At 45.2% G+C, this 20,441-nt stretch overlaps 1 protein-coding gene across 1 annotated transcript in view; it reads left to right on the forward strand.

The window, feature by feature from the left end:
* LOC126253786 (uncharacterized) overlaps window positions 1-20,441 on the forward strand; it is a 145,723-nt gene that overhangs the window by 40,833 nt on the left and 84,449 nt on the right. Inside the window, exons 4-5 of the mRNA XM_049955258.1 lie at window positions 6,548-6,845; window positions 19,040-19,205. Coding sequence (XP_049811215.1) covers window positions 6,548-6,845; window positions 19,040-19,205 — 464 coding nt within the window. The remainder of the gene's footprint in view (window positions 1-6,547; window positions 6,846-19,039; window positions 19,206-20,441) is intronic.

Here is a 20,441-nt window from a genome sequence, read left to right on the forward strand (position 1 = left end):
TCTGTTATTGAAGCTATCAGTGGCTCAGAACGATGTTCAGTATACATCACTAAAATTTTTGATCATTTCCCAATAAAGTGTATGACAGATAGCAAAGCAAGTTTTAAATCTAATTTCAAATAATTTGTCCCGGTCACTCCTTCTATCCCGCCGACGAATTTCTATTTAAAAATTAGTAATCAGAAAAAAATTGTTTTAAGTGTAGATACATGAGTAGGACTAAAATAATGTGTTCATTAATGTTAACACTAATCATCTATACATATCCTGTAAACAGACTCGTTTCAAATCATTTTGATATAAGTATCGTTCAAATGATCTATGTAACATGTAACTAACACCAAATTATGAGTGGCATCCTGTCAAATGCGTTGCTCTCCATCAGGCAAAACGACTAAGACTTTTCAAAACATGTTGGACGGAGTTTTGGAGTTTGAAATGAAGAAAGAAAGACTAGAATTTGACATCCCGTTCACATTAACGTGATTGGAGGCGGGTAATAAGCTGGGTTTGTTACAAGGATGGGGAAGGAAATCGGACGTGTACTTTAGAAGTACTGGATGTATTTAGGGAAATCACGGAATACGTAAATCAGCATGGCCGGAAGCGTATCTGAACCGTCGATTATGAAATGATGCCGCTTTCGGGGAAAACTATTTTGTTTCATACCTCATTTCATCCAAACCAGGACCCATAAGACTTGAAAGATAGCTTGCATTATATCAAGGTCGTTCTACGAATGTACCTGCCACTTTTGATCACGTACAGCAGTGGAAATAACCATTTTCGGAAGTGAAGCTAATGAAACAGAGGCTTAAGATCTCCACATTAGAAGACAGGCTCAACGTTCATGACTTCACTCAATAATGAAATTGATATTTTAAGTCTACTACGTTATTAATACATTTAAGTTGCTTCGTTAGTACGAAGTACATATGGAAAGCGTCTAGCTTATAAGAATACTTAAAACATATATTTTAAGACTGGCTGCTTGGAAAATTATAATATTTGAGTTAATTATAGGTGAATTTTGGTTGTATATCCCTTCCGTTATCTTGCATTCACCTAAGAAACATGCTTGCTTATACGAGGTTTGGAACTTTAATAGTGGCAACTATTTATTTGCAGCTCGTAAAAAACAGATACGTGTTTCAAAGTTTTACTGAACTTCAACGTAGTCATCAGTATTGTGTATAACCCGTTGCCAGTGATGTGCAAGTCGTAGGACACTCTTAGCAGCGCCAGTTGTGTTGGCAGTTCGAGCGGCGCGGTGTATTGCCCGACGAATTTGTAGCAGTTCTGAAGCGAATGTCGTGAACTGTTTCCTTCAGTTTAGAAATCGAGTAGAACTCAGTAGGGCTTAAGTCAGGGGAGTGCAGTAGGTGGTATAGCACTTAGCAGCCCCATCAGTCAAACAAATCAGTAACAGCTTGCACTGCATGTGCTTGAGCATTGTCCTGCAAAATGATGTTCAGTTCCTGCAAATGTGTCATCGCTTCTGTCTCTAAGCTGGTCGTAGGTTGTGTTCCAAAAATGAACAGTATAGAGACAGAAGTGTTTCTGCAGGACCTGACCATCATTTTGCAGGACAATGCTCAAGCACGTACAGTGCAAAGTGTTACTGATTTGTTTGACTGATGCGGCTGCTAAGTGTTGTACCACCTACTGCAGTCCCCTGACGTAAGCCCTACTGAGTTCTACTCGATTTCTAAACTGAAGGAAACAGTTCACGACATTCGCTTCAGAACTGCTACAAATTCGTCGGGCAATACACCGCGCCGCTCGAACTGTCAATACAACTGGCACTGCTAAGAGTATCCTACGACTTCCACATCGCTCGCAACGGGTTATACACAATGCTAGTGACTACTTTGAAGGTCAGTAAAACTTTGAAACACGTATGTATTTTGTACGAGCTGTAAATAAATAGTTGCCACTATTAAAGTTCCAATCCTCGTAGTTAAAATAAGCCATTTTTAAAATTGGAAGACAGGTATTTGGATCGACACGATCCTCTAAATTTTGTTCTTACTTTGAAAAACAGATATTGATAGCGATATTAATAAATCTTATTGAATACATTAATGACCCATTGAGACAGACAAGCGTGTTAGCATGCCGCTTTCGGAATTCGGGAAGGCGAGCCTGCCACATATTGAACTTTCCTCGCGGATTAACGACGAGGACTGATGAGCTGGCCTGTCTGTATGTGTTTTTAGGCTCTTTCCCACATGCAACTAGGTGAATGCTGGGCTGGTACCCACGTTAGAAACAAGCTAGGTCACTTGAACATGAGATTTGCACTAGACGCAGACAGATAGGGTACACAGCTTCCGTCCCGGGGCCAGTGGAGGCACCAGGAATGGCATCCGGTGACCGACTGCGAAAACCCACATAACAAACCGGATCCCACAGAGTAAGGGGAAAGGCGAGGAGGAAGAAGACCGAATAACTTAACGATGTCAAATTGTCTTCATTTTCCAATACCATTTCATTAAATCATAAACAGTGAAGTTTTATACTGTTAAATTGTAAACCTAAAATGCTACGTAATAGGCTTTAATTCTGAAGTTGCTCCAAAATGATATTTTTACAGAACAGTTAATTTCCATCTAGTAGAGATCGTACCACAGGTTGTAATATTTATGCCTTTACAACCATCATAATCAGCGACAAGAAGCTCTTCTTGCAGCAGTTGAGAAGGCAGCAGAGGAAAGATGACGTAATATGATGTGAGGTACCGGTGACAGATGGCTTGTTGGGTACGTGTATCGTGAGACAGACAGCCGAATTTGTGATCGTTCTCTGCGATTATCAACTGTGTTCGGAATAGCGCGTCAAAATGATAAACCACTATTATTAATATTAGAAAAACTAAACAGTGAATTTACTTGAATTTCATACAAAAGTATGTCTCAATAGCAGGCTATCGTTCCATTATTCCAATAATGTTAATTACCAGGAGAATAATAAACAACGGCTAAACGAAAAGACAGAAGAAGCACTTCGGAGATCTTCGGGTGGCGCCTAACTTGAATGGTGAGCGTGGTGGTTCGGCTGTCAGATCAGATGTCGATGGGCAGTCTGTCCCAGACATGTTGTCCTCCGCAGTCGGTATCAGTAAAGACTTAATTAGCAATCTCCGGTTTGTAAACGTAAGAGCTCGATCGGCAATTTCGGGGGACAGACATGTTGACTGCCGCAGTCGGTATTGGTTAAGAACTTAATTATCAATCTCTGGTTTTTGGACATGGAATTGAGAACGAATTTGATAGTAACCATGCAAACATACTTTTCATTATTTTGTTTACTCTCTGCGAAATTGTGAAGAATGCAGAATATTTTTGTGATTCTTCAGTTTCTCCCGGCGTATTTGTTGCTCGAACAGTACACGGGTATACTGCCGGTTCATAGTGTCCAACGGGCACAATATTTCGGCGATCAGACATGTCGCCATCGTCAGGTGCGCTGACGAACTGAGCTCCTGAGGGCGGGCGGCCGATTTAAATCCCCTCCCCCCGCGGGCCGCTCTCTTCGCCGTCCGCGCCCGCGTGCCGGCGGTCGCGAAGACGTGGGCGTCGGAATCTGTCGTAGCGCCGATGTGCTTGCTACGTCCGCCCTGGTCGCCAGTTCGTACTTCTTGCTGAGAGTCTTCTTAATGACATTCAGTGCCGGGTCCCAAGCCTTGTTGATATTGTAGCCGTAATCTCGGTTGATAAGATCTTCCCTGGTGCGAATTTCGATAGACCCCTTATAACGCTGTCCCAATATTTAGATGTCTGAGCCAGGATCTTGGTACGCTCATAATCCATCTCGTGTTTCTCGGACAAAAAGTGCTCTGCTACCGCCGACTTTTTTGGATATTTCAGTCGAGTGTGCCTTTGATGTTCTCGGCAACGATCTTCGATGGTGCGTACTGTTTGTCCGATATAAGTCTTCCCACACTCACAGGGAATTTGGTATATGCCGGCCTTACTCAAACCGAGATCATCTTTCACACTTCCCAGTAACGCCCGTGTTTTATTGGGCGGACGAAAGACGGTTTTAACTCGGTGTTTCTTTAATATACGGCCGATTTTCCACGATAGTGCGCCATTGCACGGAATAAAGGCAGTGGATACTTCTTCCGTGAGTTCATCCGTCTCCACAGGTTGTGCTGTGGTGGTGGGACGGAGAGCGCGTCTAATCTGCCATTCCGATTACCCGTTTTTTCGGAACACGGTCTTGAGGTGTTCCAATTCCTGGGGCAGATTCTCTGCGTCTGAGATGCTGTGCGCCCTGTGTACTAGTGTTTTTAGTACTCCATTCCTCTGAGAAGGGTGGTGGCAGCTGTCTGCATGCAGGTACGGGCTCCGTGTGCGTTTTCTTCCTGTACACACCGTGGCTCAGGGTACCATCAGCTCTTCTCCTGACCATGACGTCTAGGAATGGTAATCTTGCTTCTTCCGATATGTCGATGACACGTTCGTCATCTAGCCCCAAGGTAGCGACAAGCTCCTGGATTTCCTTACACACCTAAACTTCATACATCCAAACATCAAATTCACTATGGAGACGGAAGCGTGATTCTGGACTGAGGCTCCTAGAACCGCTCGACCACAGCGGCCGGCACTAATTCAAAATTAAGTTATTTATACAATACCAGTTCTTCGCTAGCAGTTTATTGCTGCTTCAAGACAACTGAATCATGACCTACGTGCTGTTTTCTGCGCACGGGACAACGAGTACAGAAGACTGCAGGTTGGTGAACATCATTCAGAACTTACGCATTCCCTTCAGGGCGGTGGAAGCAATTAGGCACCTCGCGTGTACAAATGAGATCAATGACACGTCATATGTTGTAACACAGAGGAGGTATGAGTGAAGGAAATTTTCGAGGGAAGGAATTTATCATATACACATAAATCCCTCTCGTTATCTCTCTCTTTCACTTGCCGTGAGGTTCCGGCTAGGTATCTCTGGATCCTAAATATGGCCCTGAGCAGAAATGATATAGGGCCACTAATATAACCATGAAGTACACAGATTTCATGAAATTGTGAGTGGCTGTTGCTCTGTGATTGACATCCATACTCTGTCTTCTGTCATGTATACTACTGGGCATTCAAATTGCTACACCACGAAGATGACGTGCTACAGACGCCAAATTTAACCGACACGAAGAAAATGCTGTGATATGCAAATGATTAGCTTTTCAGAGCATTCACACAAGGTTGGCGCCGGTGGCGACACCTACAACGTGCTGCCATAAGGAACGTGTCCAATCCATTTCTCATACACAAACAGCAGTTGACCGACGTTGCCTGGTGAAACGTTGTTGTGATGCCTCGTGTAAGGAGGAGAAATGCATACCATCACGTTTCCGACTTTGATAAAGGTCGGATTGTAGCTAAGCGCGATTGCGTTTCATCGTATCGCGACAGTGCTTCTGGCGTTGGTCGAGATCCAATGACTGTTAGCAGAATATGGAATCGGTGGGTGCAGGAGAGTAATACAGAACGCCGTGCTGGATCCCAACGGCCTCGTATCACTAGCAGTCGAGATGACAGGCATCTTATACGCATAGCTGTAACGGACCGTGCAGCCACGTCTCGACCCCTGAGTAAACAGATGGGGACGTTTGCAAGACAACAACCATCTGCACGAACAGTTCGACGACGTCTGCAGAATCATGGAGTATCAACTCGGAGACCATGGCTGTGGTTACCCTCGACGCTGCATCACAGACAGGAGCGCCTGCGATGGTATACTCAACGATGAACCTGGGTGCACAAATGGCAAAACGTCATTTTTTCGGATGAATCCAGGTTCTGTTTACAGCATCATGATGGTCGCATCCGTGTTTGGCGATATCGTGGTGAACGCAAATTCGAAGCGTACATTCTTCATCGCCATACTGGCGTATTACCCGGCGTGATGGTATGCGGTGCCATCGGTTACACGTCTCGGTCACCTCTTGTTCGCATTGACGGCACTTTGAACAGTGGACGTTACATTTCACATGTGTTACGACCCGTGGCTCCACCCTTCATTCGATCCCTGCGAAATCCTACATTCCAGCAGGATAATGCACGACCGCATGTTGCAGGTCCTGTACGGAGCTTTCTGGATATAGAAAATGTTCGACTGCTGCCCTGGCCAGCACATTCTCCAGATCTCTCACCAACTGAAAACGTCTGCTCAATGGTGGCCGAGCAACTGGCTCGTCACAATACGCCAGTCACTACTCTTGATGAACTGTGGTATCGTGTTGAAGCTGCATGGGCAGCTGTACCTGTACACGCCATCCAAGCTCTGTTTGACTCAATGCCCAGGCGTATCAAGGCTGTTATTACGACCAGAGGTGGCTATTCTTGGTACTGATTTCTCAGGATCTATGTACCTAAATTGCGTGCAAATGTAATCACATGTCAGTTCTAGTATAATATATTTGTCCAATGAATACCCGTTTATCATCTGCATTTCTTCTTGGCGTAGCAATTTTAATGGCCAGGGGAGCCACGAAGCTCCTGTATGTGGCATTTCACAATATTTTTAAAAATGGCAGGTGTTCGTGCACCCGCGGGACGAGGTGCCGCACCTGACGACGACGGTGGCGCGCGCGGTGGTGCCGGCCCGCGGCGTGCGCCACCTGCACACGGTGCGGGTGCGCGAGGCGCGCTTCGAGCCGGCGGTGGGCAGGATGGCCGCGGCGCGGCGCGGCTGCCGCCTTCCCGGCGAACTCGCCGACTGGCCGCCGGCGCTGTACCCCGTCTACTCGCGGGGCGCCTGCGTCGCCAGCTGCCGCGCGCACCGCCTGTTCCAACTCTGCAACTGCACGCCGCCGCTCACGCCCCGGCTCCCAGGTGCGCCACTCCACACACGAACGCTCCGACACGCTCGTATACCGTACCTTGTCACCCATACTGAGAAGCGACAGCGACAGCACGTTTTCAGTACAATTGCATCTACGTAGGTATTCCGCAAGCCACCGTACGGTGTGTGACGTAGGGTACCCTGTACCACTACTTGTAATTTCCTTTCCTGTTCCACTCGCGAACAGAGCGAGGGAAAAACAGCTGTCTGTATGCATCCGTAGAGCCGTACTTACTCGTATCTTATCTTAGTGGTCCCTACAGGCAATGTATGTTGGCGACAGTAGAATCGTTCGGCAAGCAGCTTGAAATGCCGGTTCCCTAAATTTTCTCAATAGTGTTTCTCGTAAAGAACGTCACCTGCCGTCCAGGGGAATGGTTGCGAATATCTTCCAATTCTCCAGTCACGAAGAGTCCTTCCAATTTTTATTTTTCTCCTCTTCAACTATGTCTTAAAAACGTACTTTGGCAGTTCTCTGCAACGCACAGATTGCAAAACACATGAAAATACGTCTCAACCAACAATATCTTTTTTCAAAAAACGTACTTTATTAAGTTAACACCAATAGCAAGCAACGACCTTGTTAGAAACCGAGAATAATAAAACACGTAATGTCATTTACATTTCGTAAAACCATTTGTTTCTCCGTTTTATTCACATATATAAGTAATTAGTCAATGGTGTAATTTAACCTCTCAGATTAGTACACACTGAAGAAGATTTAAAAACATTATTATCTGTACTAATATTGCTACGTTTAATCTTTTATCTTCTTCCTCCAATGCACCGATATTGATATTCAGACACGGAATAGTACAATAAACTGTGTGTGAAATCTTATTGGACTTAACTGTTAAGGTCATCAGTCCCTAAGCTTACACACTACTTAACCTAAATTATCCTAAGGACAAGCACACACACCCATGCCTGAGGGAGGACTCGAACCTACATCTACATCGACATTTATACTCCACAAGCCACCCAACGGTGAGTGGCGGAGGGCACTTTACGTGCCACTCTCATTACCTCCCTTTCCTGTTCCAGTCGCGTATAGTTCGCGGGAAGAACGACTGCCGGAAAGCCTCCGTGCGCGCTCGAATCTCTCTAATTTTACATTCCTGATCTCCTCGGGAGGTATAAGTAGGGGGAAGCAATATACTCGACACATCATCCAGAAACGCACCCTCTAAACCGCGATGCAGAGCGCCTCTCTTGCAGAGTCTGCCACTTCAGTTTGCTAAACATCTCCGTAACGCTATCACGCTTACCAAGTAACCCTGTGCCGAAACGCGCCGCTCTTCTTTGGATCTTCTCTATCTCCTCCGTCAACCCGACCTCGTACGGATCCCACACTGATGAGCAATACCAAGTATAGGTCGAACGAGGGTTTTGTAAGCCACCTACTTTGTTGATAGACTACATTTTCTAAGGACTCTCTCAATGAATCTCAACCTGGTACCCGCCTTACCAGCAATTAATTTTATATGATCATTCCACTTCAAATCGTTCCGCAGGCACACTCCCAGATATTTTACAGAAGTAACTGCTACCAGTGTTTGTTTCATACAATAAAGGATCCTTCTTTCTATGTATTCGCAATACATTACATTTGTCTATGTTAAGGGTCAGTTGCCACTCCCTGCACCAAGTGCCTATCCGCTGCAGATCTTCCTGCATTTCGCTGCAATTTTCTAATGCAGCAACCTCTCTGTTTACTACAGCATCATCCGCGAAAAGCTGCATGGAATTTCCGACACTATCTACTAGGTCATTTACATATATTGTGAAAAGCAATGGTCCCATAACACTCCCCTGTGGCACGCCAGAGGTTACTTTAACGTCTGTAGACGTCTCTCCATTGAGAACAACATGCTGTGTTCTGTTTGCTAAAAACTCTTCAATCCAGACACACAGCTTGTCTGATATTCCGTATGCTCTTACTTTCTGTATCAGGCGACGGTGCGGAACTGTATCGAAAATCTTCCGGAAGTCAAGGAAAATGGCATCTACCTGGGAGCCTGTATCTAATATTTTCTGGGTCTCATGAACAAATAAAGCGAATTGGGTCTCACACGATCGCTGTTTCCGGAATCCATGTTGATTCCTACAGAGTGGATTCTGGGATTCCAGAAACGACATGATACGCGAGCAAAGAACATGTTCTAAAATTCTACAACAGATCGACGTCAGAGATATAGGTCTATAGTTTTGCGAATCTGTTCGACGACCCGTCTTGAAGACTGGGACTACCTGTGCCCTTTTCCAATCATTTGGAACCTTCCGTTCCTCTAGAGACTTGCGGTACACGGCTGTTAGGAGGGGGGCAAGTTCTTTTACGTACTCTGTGTAGAATCGAATTGGTATCCCGTCCGGTCCAGTGGACTTTCCTCTGTTGAGTGATTTCAGGTGCTTTTCTATTCCTTGGACACTTATTTCAATGTCAGCCATTTTTTCGTTTGTGCGAGGATTTAGAGAAGGAACTGCAGAGCGGTCTTCCTCTGTGAAACAGCTTTGGAAAAAGGTACACAGTGGACCAACTGTGGAATAGTACAGAAGTCGATCACTGGTATAGAATGTTGCCTGTATATACAGTGGATCAAAACTCCACCGACAAAATGTCAGACTTGGTGGTATGGACCAAAGCAAGAAAAAATGCCTAGTAAACATAGCCGGCCAGAGTGGCCGAACTGTTCTAGGCACATCAGTCCGGAACCGCGCTGCTGCTACGGTCACAGGTTCGAATCCTGCCTCGGGCATGGATGTGTGTGATGTCCTTAAGTTAGTTAGGTTTAAGTAGTTCTATGTTCTAGGGACTGATGACCTCAGATGTTAAGTCCCATAGTGCTCAGAGCCATTTGAACCATTTGAACCTAGTAAACATAGGCTCTAAGATGCGTACCTTAAGAGTTAAGAGAACGTGTTCATCTTTGATACTGTGAAACACATGTCTTCTGCTGCAAGTGTTTACTTTCCATATTTATGGTGGAGGTAGTATGGACAAAAACAAGAACAGATGCCTAACAATCAAGGACACTACAGTGCATACTTTAGAGTTACAAGCATTCCTTGACCTTCCCTATAATGAAATAGTCTCGCCTAGTGAACAAGTGGTCTTAGCTGTTATGACATGCACTTTAGAGTTATGGTTTACCTTTACATTGTAAGGTGGCGTGGTCTCCTGACCATTTCTTACATATTCCGTCCTCACAATCGTATTCTGCACATCAAGACGCTTCATTCGAACCCAAACTCGATCAGGTAGAGTCAATTTTGTATGAATTCTTGTAAGCGATATACAAATCTAATAAGAAAATTGCAAGTGTGCACCGAGGTTGAAAAAGTCGAGGCTGGCATACACAACATGACCGGCCACAGGAATTTTCTTCTAAAGAGGAAACCAGCCGACTGGGAGGCCTGTCCCTTCAGAGGGGTGAGTCAACACACACCTACTTTGGCCGGAGCGACCGCCCAGAGAGAGGACAGTTATTGTCGGAGCGAAGGGATAGAGTGTGTGGGAGCATCCAGAAGACGCATTTTTGGACGGACCGACTGCATAGTTACGGAGTTCTCACTGGAGGACAGTATACACCTAATGGAGATGCTACATATTTCGCCACTGGTCGACTTAAACGAAACGTCATTCTCCTGTTTGAAAGACAACACTGATATCCAGTGTAGCACTTTTTTTCAAATTTAATTGTTTAGAATATTTATAATAGTAAACAAATGTGTATTATTAGTATAATTTTATTTTTTTATATTTACAATGCAATATTGTTACTATCAATAACATTCATTACAGTAATACTATACAATGAATATTATTTGAATTCGAAACCAAGTATACAGTCTAGTTTCGACGCAGGAATATACCAGCATAATACGAGGTGCATTCAAGTTCTAAGGCCTCCGATTTTTTTTTCTCCGGACTGGAAAGAGATAGAAACATGAGCATTGTTTTAAAATGAGAGATGGCAGCACCGTACGGCAGATGGAATTTTACCGCCAGTGGCGAGAATGAGAACTGTTTTAAGTACTTAAAATGGCGACGTTTTCCTTACTTGAACAGCGTGCAGTCATTCATTTTCTGAATTTTTGTGGTGTGAAACCAATTAAAATTCATCGACAGTTGAAGGAGACATGTGGTGATGGAGTTATGGATGTGTCGAAAGTGCGTTCGTGGGTGTGACAGTTTAATGAAGGCAGAACATAGTGTGACAACCGAAACAACCTCGGGCTCGCACAAGCCGGTCTGATGACATGATCGAGAAAGTGGAGAGAATTGTTTTGGGGGATCACCGAATGACTGTTGAACAGATCGCCTCCAGAGTTGGCATTTCTGTGGGTTCTGTGCACACAATCCTGCATGACGACCTGAAAATGCGAAAACTGTCATCCAGGTGGGCGCCACGAATGCTGACGGACGACCACATTGCTGCCCGTGTGGCATGTTGCCAAGCAATGTTGACGCGCAACGACAGCATGAATGGGACTTTCTTTTCGTCGGTTGTGACAATGGATGAGACGAGGATTCCATTTTTCAATCCAGAAACAAAGCGCCAGTCAGCTCAATGGAAGCACACAGATTCGCCGCCACCAAAACAATTTCGGGTAACCGCCAGTGCTGAAAAAATGATGGTGTCCATGTTCTGGGACAGCGAGGGCGTAATCCTTACCCATTGCGTTCCAAAGGGCACTACGGAAACAGGTGCATCCTACGAAAATGTTTTGAAGAACAAATTCCTTCCTGCACTGCAACAAGAACGTCCGGGTAGGGCTGCGCGTGTGCTGTTTCACCAAGACAACGCACCTGCATATCGAGCTAACGTTACGCAACAGTTTCTTCGTGATAACAACTTTGAAGTGATTCCTCATGCTCCCTACTCACCTGACCTGGCTCCTAGTGACTTTTGGCATTTCCAACAATGAAAGACACTCTACGTGGCCGCAAATTCACCAGCCGTGCTGCTATTGCCTAAGCGATTTTCCAGTGGTCAAAACAGACTCCTAAAGAAGCCTTCGCCGCTGCCATGGAATCATGGCGTCAGCGTTGTGGAAAATGTGTACGTCTGCAGGGCGATTACGTCGAGAAGTAACGCCATTTTCATCGATTTCGAGTGAGTAGTTAATTAGAAAAAGAATCGGAGGCCTTAGAGCTTGAATGCACCTCGTACAGCAGCTGTTCTCTCGTATTTTGACCTCAGTTGCCCTGTTCTCACCCCTCACAGTAATGATTTCCACTATTTGGAGAATGGTCGGTCCTATCATGACAGCGTTGGTTATAGTCATCCATACAGACTCAAAAACGTACAATTTTAAAAGTACTGCACTTGTTTCAAAATTATTTCTCGATGATTTCACCCCATGTGAACCTATCCAAATGTTGGCTCCGCAACATGTAAAGAGAACATCACCACAGTACACCGTAAATGTTCGATGACTGACACGCACACACACACACACACACACACACACACACACACACACACACAAGAGCTCGCGTGCGTTCGCGTTACTTTTCCTGTTCCTTCAACTGCTTCTCGTTGCGAAGCCAGCCCCATTTGGCGCTATAGTCACACTAGCCTCACGCCATATGACGGGCAACTTCCCATGCACGACTCTGGCAACATGCTCCCATATTTTCATTCATTTCCTGAAAATGGTTCAAATGGCTCTGAGCACTATGGGACTTAGCATCTGTGGCCATCAGTCCTCTAGACTTAGAACTACTTAAACCTAACTAACCTTAGGACATCACACACATCCATGCCCGTGGCAGGATTCGAACCTGCGACTGTAGCAGCAGCGCGGTTCCGGACTGAAGCGCATAGAACGGCTCGGCCACAGCGGCCGGCTATTCATTTCCATGGACTCGTTAATACGTTATGTTACTTTAATTGTCTCATCCTTAAGTTTTGCAAAGCAGTGTGTATTACAAATACCACTTTTATGCTATTGTTTCAGAGAAAACGCTTTCACCATATTTCATTAAAAAAGATAACTGTCATGAAAACGAAATTTCATTCTGGATAACCGTCATTGTTCAAATACATGTGAAAAATTACCAAATATGCAGCAACCAGTCGCAAAATCATGTTTTATTTATTCACTTTTGCAAATCGATTTCAACTGATTAACAGCCATCATCGGTGCTTTCACCCAATATGTGCCCTGAGTAGTAGTACTGTCTTAAGCAGAAGTCAAACATAAAGTCACCGAAGATGGCTGTTAATCAGTTGAAATCGATTTGCAAAAGTGAATAAATAAAACATGATTTTGCGACTGGTTGCTGCATATTTGGTAATTTTATGGTTTCCGGTCGCTGCACGACTTGGGAACCACATGGAACCCACTACTGACATGTGAAAAATATTCGAAGTACTTCCTGATAATTTATGTTCTACAACACATAATTGAAAAATATTTTTTTAATGTACATTTTGTGGCGAATTCGGCTCATTACTTCTAAGTAAATGCCATGCCTGAGTAAGAATAGCTGTGGTGTGGACATTCAGATGCACAGAACAGAATTTTTGTCCCCGACATATGTCACCCCCAAAGCCACGTGACTATGGTGCGACGTATATACACCTTCAGTTTATCGCACCTGACGCCATATCTGTCCGATAAATCGTCCAAATACCAGATACAACTGCACAGTTCAGGCAGGCCATTCTCGTGCACGCGAGTATTCCGTGACGATAAACTGCACAATTCTCTCCGGTAATTGTATAGCTCGCAGGGTCTTGTCGTCCCAAGTCATCTGAATCTCAACCCCTTGTCCTCACGACATCCATGAAAAAACATGAGCTTTTAGTTTTTATTGACGGCTACCTGTATCTCCGTGAACTTTGATGCTCACATTCTAATAGTGTAAAAAAAAAAAAAGAAAAAGCGGGGCGTACAATGTTCTGGAGACGGACACGATTCAAAAAGCTTAGTGAAGAAAATAAACGACGTTCTATTCGCTTTTCTGAAACACTCAGAGAAGTAACACAGCTGTAAGTATGCAGAAAATAGCGGCTTTTATTTTTCTGTCAGGCATTGTCACATTATCGTACTAACACTGAACGGAACACCAGATCTGACAGAACTCACAATGGAACTAAGAGGAAAATTAAATGTAACCTAAATATCTTCAGGTCAGGTAATCGTAAAGATACTGGCTTGGGCGGATAACTATATAGATAAGCTATAGGTGTGTAGGTCCCTCAAGGTTTCCCGTAAGCACTCTGTAGATTTTGAATGATCTTCACACAAACCCCGGGTAGTAGCAAAGTGGATTCGATACACGCGATTCATAGGCGCCTTAACAATTTTCAGTCGATATGTGGAAAGAACTTTTCTTAAAGCTGTAAAGAGAAACACAAGGGCACTTCACGTTTTAGTGTCACACCTCAGATGTGACTTTCTTTTGTTATACGCAAAGAATGGGTACCCACCGCTTATTTTTAGTTTTCGATGTGCGTTTCAGCGTATTACAGAGTCTCTGTATTAATAAATTATGCTGCGGCGTGTGAGGTCACAGTTACTGCATCTCAGTCGATAAAAGAGTAAGTAAAACCTTTATGAGGAACGACAACAAGCGGTTAAGCCTCTCTGGGACCGACAGTGAGATTTACGGTTGCGTGTTTTCTAGTGCGCTCCAGCGCGACAATAGTTAGACTAAAGACTACCAGATGCGGTCGCGCGCGAACACAGGGTCGGACGAAGTATACGAAAGAACGAATTGAAACGGCCACGTAAAATTTCCTATGCCCACACTAGCCTAACATTTCCCCACTATCTCCAACTTTTATCCGTTGACTGAGCGACAAACCCAGAACGACTTACACAGGGGACCCAAGCAACATAATGTGCGAAATTCCTAAAACCACTGATAGTCCACCACTGCTGACATGGCACTACCCGAAACCAGCAGAGCACAGCCGGTTCGCGATTCAGCTGGGTGCACACGAAAGGCAACTGGGTGTCCGTAACATCCACTATTCGGCGAAAACGCTTGGGAATCCTAACCCGTGTATTTGTATCCTCCTTCCTACACCGTCAACTGTTTTTTTTTTTTTTTTTTTTTGCTTCTTCCGATCATACGGGCAGTCGCGCACAAGGTGACCTTCCTGGCGACAACGAAAACATACCTTTGGTTTGGAAATTATCGGTCGCGCCACTTCGCCCTGGAGTAAACAACAATTCGATTGTCGATCCCTAATTTGAGAGCTCACCCGCTGACTGTCAGCATACGACAGCTTCTCAATTTCTGATGCTAATACACTAAGTTCGCCCAAAGTGGGAGGTTTCTTGGCAAACGTCATAGGCGACCGGTCTTCTGGTCTAACTCCCCCCAAAATGTTTCCGACACCTGTAGCTGCGCAGCTAGGATGGATATTCGGACACTTTCGATGAACTTAGTCAAGGGTTCATTATCCCCCTCCACACGCCAATATTGCTTTTGTTGTAACTCATTCAATAAACGTGGGGACGCCTTACGCGCAATTACCTGCTTACGTAGTTCCCTCAATCCTTTTCTTTCCTGCAAAATTTCAGCAATAACTTGGCTGAGGGTCCCATCGCTCAGTGGTTATAGTAGTTGAACAGACTGATCATGGGGCAACTTCAAAGCGTCAGCGTGGAGTTCGAACTTGACAGAAAACCACTACAACTATTCAGTTTCCGTAATCGATTCCATTCATAATCTACTTATTCCCTTTAGCAAGATTCCCATGGGATGAGGCAATTTAACAAAACTCAAACTTACGCATACTGACAAACTACTTTCCCCATGTATTACCGGTTCATGTAGGCCCTGCACAAACGCATCTTGTTGCCCTCTCTCATTTGTAAACTGCTCAACATCTAATTGATTCAAATCGCCCTCAACGCGAAAACCTGATCCCGCAATTTCTGCGCCTCCTGCTCTCGCTCTTTAGTGAGGTGAATCTCACTCAAATCTTTAACACGCCACTCCCAGTGCGCCAGTTGCCCTTGAAGACGCGCAAGCTGTTTAGCAGTGGGTGCAACATTCTCAAAAAACTCAGCCTGCTGATTCAACGAGAACAACGATGTAAACACAAAACTCTCCTACCTCACCGATGACTTGTGGAGAAATTACCAGCCTCCCTCTCGCGTCCGTCCGCGCACACGCGCTTCATATTCTGTTTATGCTTCAGTAACGCTAGACCTAGGCAACGCCACGCTTCCATATCTGCCTATAACCTGGAAAACAATTTAATACTATCAAAAAGCCGGCTGGAGTGGCCGAGCGGTTCTAGGCGCAACAGTCTGGAACCGCGCGACCGCTACGGCGCAGGTTCGAATCCTGCCTCGGGCATGGATGTGTGTGATGTCCTTAGGTTAGTTAGGTTTAAGTAGTTCTAAGTTATAGGGGACTGATGATCTCAGAAGTTAAGTCCCATAGTGCTCAGAGCCATTTGAAGCATTAGCAAAAATCTTAATAAAACAAATACGTAAAATTTTCACGTTAGTCAAATCCTAATAGAACGAGTACTCAGCAATTTATTATTATTATGCCAAGTCCTGATGAAACGAGTACTTAACAGCTATACTAGAGTTTAGAGAAATGGTGCCCTGTAATGCCCCCTACCCAGATGACGAATGATCGCAACCACGCTCTGCTACCATTTTGACATGGCTCCGCAGGCGTTAGTTGGAGTAGATACCGGAGAAGACATCACACAGCGCCCGAAGGCCAATGCTTTGAATACGTGCACGTTGTGGAAAGTACGGGTAGGCACCGTTTCTCTAAAAGCCTTTTTTTTACTTTTAAAATTTTACAACTTTGTTAACTTTATTTTAAAATAATAAGTAAATATTCGTTATCCTGAACAACAAGATCCTATATATCGTTTGTTAATCAAAGGAAAAAATACAAATTGCATAATGCAAGGTTAAATAAAAGATTCTAACGGCACATGGCAATACCAAAATATTCCTAGATATGACTTGTGATCTCTAAAGGCAATGAAATGTTGATCACAATTTTTTTTAAAATTCAAACAACTTAAACGGAATAAAATCTGATCACTATCGGCGTACACTCAAACCCTGTAACCTCTGCGTATCTACGATGCGTTCCGTGTCACAAAATATTTTCCTTACATTTAAACATAAACATCTCTACATGTGATGCATACTACACCCAACGAATTATGGCAATTAAGCATAAATGTTGTAATTAACCAGGCATGTAATCTTTTACTTTCAAAATAAATTAAAAAAACACAAATCAACTCTCAAGCACAGCGGTTATATCCATTAAAAAAATTTACAGTACATAGCTTTGGTTTCGTCGTGGATCACATGCACCACGGGAAAGATTTTCCACGATGTACAAAACGTTAACAGGACGCATACTGGAATTATACGTCGATGTGGATGCGGCTCGCAAATCTTAAAACGGGCGAGGGAGTAGATGCGGTACTACTGAACCCTTCTACTATACCGCACCGCACCAAACAGCAGTACTGTGAGGTAGACAAATGACAAATTAAAAATGTTCAAATGTGTGTGAAATCTTATGGGACTTAACTGCTAAGGTCATCAGTCCCTAAGCTTACAAATTACTTAACCTAAATTATCCTAAGGACAAACACACTCACCCATGCCCGAAGGAGGACTCGAACTTCCGCCGGGACCAGTCACACAGTCTTTGACTGTAGCGCCTCAGACCGCTCGGCTAATCCAGCGCGGCTAATGACAAATTAACAACTGTTGCTAGGCATCCTTAGCAAGGCAGTAAGAAAATATTTGGGGCTTTAAACTCTTGGGAGGGTCACACCAATCCACAGAATGACGTCCCAAGCTAAGTTATGAAAATACTATCGGCGATTTCGCCACGACAAGTAGAATCGTAAAATACCATAAGAAGTGAACTGCAATTAACACGATTCATAAGCGTCCAACGAAAAGGTCCACAGACAGTCTTCGGAAATTTGTGGTAAGGTCTTATGGGACCAAACTGCTGAGCAGTCCCTAAGCTTACACACTACTTAATCTAACTTAAACTAAATTATGCTAAGGACAACACATACATACCCATGCCCGAGGGAGGACTCAAACCTCTGACGGGGGGAGCCGTACGAACCGTCAATCTTTCCCCTACTACAAACACTTAACAGTACCTGCAAAGTTCACTCGTGGACACTACCAGATTGTCAATTACTCGTTATAACTGTAGATAACGGAGTTTAACACGCTGGGACCGACTTAGGTTCCTTAATAAGACAAGAAATTATTCGGTCCTTGACTTGGATCCATCTTCGATCCAAAACTTTAAAGCAGCTAAATAGATGCCAATGCGGATATCAACGCTCTCCTCCCAAGCAGAGCTCTAACTGGAGGCTGCAGTACCGAAGAAAAGCTTACACCACTCACAAGTCTGATATACACGCCACCGACGTGCACCTTTTTAGAATTATTATACAGCAAACTTGCCATAATTCTTCGTCGGAATCCAAAGACAGAACCAAGAAATCACTTCTCAGGGCTTGAATGACCACACGATGATCACCCTCGAGACAACTCCAATCCTCCACACTAGGACCTTGGAGCCCACGCCTTCCGTCCCCAACCGACAGCTTCTCCGGGGCCCACCGACCAATCCCCTTCTTCATCGTTCTGTCTCCTCGCGGCGCGCGGGAAGCCAACTCGCCAAAGATATGCGGCGACCAGAGAATCCAATCCGATCTCGATACTGACATCGCGGCGAGTTCTGAGAAGGTGGATGGTTTCAAAAAACAGAATTTAAAAAGCGAGCGGTACCGGCTCACTTGATACGTCTGTCCGTTCCCGAGAAAAAAGAGTGCTTAGCTATCAGACAGTCAAACAAAATTATTCTGTAAGGCTTCTGTTGTTGCCCACTAGGGCACGAAACCCTAAAATAGCAAAATGGAGAGTCTATGAACGGCGAATGATGAAACACTGACTGAAGTCTAGTGGTGAGGCAATATTTTTTTGACGGCCAATATCGCAGGCCGTAAGCAGCCGCAAGAAGGAAGGGAGAGAGGGGAACATTTCCCGACTCCCTGCCTCACTTCCCGCAGGCGTTCTTCTCAGCTCCCCAGTGTAGCTGAGCTGTCAGCCCGGTTGCTGGACAGTGTGGGCCGCCCACTGGGCAGGTGCAGCGAGTCGGCTGGTGACGCGGTGAGCGGTCGTGTCGTGTCAGCAGGTGCGGAGGAGTGCGACCTGGCGGGACTGGGGTGCCTGCGGCGGAGCGCCGGCCAGTGGCTGCGGCAGGCGCCGCGCTGGGCGCCTCCCGGCCGCGGCCTGCACTGCGACTGCCCGCTCGCCTGCCTCGACGCCGAAGTCGACACCGTCCACCAGCGCGCTGACAGGTGAGCGTCGCAGCTGCCGCTGCTCCCACTCCGCTTTTACGCCCTTATTTACTTCCACTACTCGTTTTATTTCATGTTTCTACCCTTACTACCAGCCGGGGTGCCCGAGCGTAGTTCTAAGTTCTAGGGGACTGATGACCTCAGAAGTCCCATAGTGCTCAAGCCATTTGAACCATTTTTTTTCTACCCTTACTGTAGGAGACGTACACCACTGGCCATTAAAATTCCTACACCAAGATGAAATGCAGATGATAAACGGGTATTCATTGGACAATATATCTTATACTAGAACTGACATGTGATTACATTTTCACGCAATTTGGCTGCACAGATCCTGAGAAATCAGTACCCAAAATAACTACCTCTGGCCGTAATAACGGCATTGATACGCCTGGGCATTGAGTCAGACAAAGCTTGGATGGCGTGTACAGGTACAGATGCCCATGCAGCTTCAACCCGGTACCACAGTTCATCAAGAGTAGTGACTGGCGTATTGTGACGAGCCAGTTCCTCGGCCACCATTGACCAGACGTTTTCAATTGGTGAGATAACTGGAGAATGTGCTGGCCAGGGCAGCAGACGAACATTTTCTGTATCCAGAAAGGCCCGTACTGGACCTGCAACATGCGGCCGTGCATTATCCTGCTGAAATGTAGGGTTTCGCAAGGATCGAATTAAGGGTAGAGCCACGGTTCGTAACACATCTGAAATGTAACGTCCACTGTTCAAAGTGCCGTCAATGCGAACAAGAGGTGACCGAGACGTGTAACCAATGGCACCCCATACCATCACGCTGGGTGATACGCCAGTATGGCGATGACGAATACACACTTCCAATGTGCATTCACTGCGATGTCGCCACACACGGATGCGACCATCATGATGCTGTAAACAGAACCTGGGTTCATCCGGAAAAATGACGTTTTGCCATTCGTTCACCCAGGTTCGTCGTTGAGTACACCATCGCAGGCGCTCCTGTCTGTGATGCAGCGTCAAGAGTAACCGCAGCCATGGTCTCCGAGCTGATAGTCCATGCTATTGCAAACGTCGTCGAACTGTTCGTGCAGATGGTTGTTGTCTTGCAAACGTCCCCATCTGTTGACTCAGGGATCGAGACGTGGCTGCACGATCCGTTACAGCCATGCGGATAAGATGCCTGTCATCTCGACTGCTAGTGATACGAGGCCGTTGGCAAGCTGCACGGCGTTCCGTATTACCCTCCTGAACCCACCGATT

This window comes from Schistocerca nitens, chromosome 1 (genome assembly GCF_023898315.1).
Source record: "Schistocerca nitens isolate TAMUIC-IGC-003100 chromosome 1, iqSchNite1.1, whole genome shotgun sequence".
Taxonomy (NCBI): Eukaryota; Metazoa; Arthropoda; class Insecta; order Orthoptera; family Acrididae; genus Schistocerca; species Schistocerca nitens.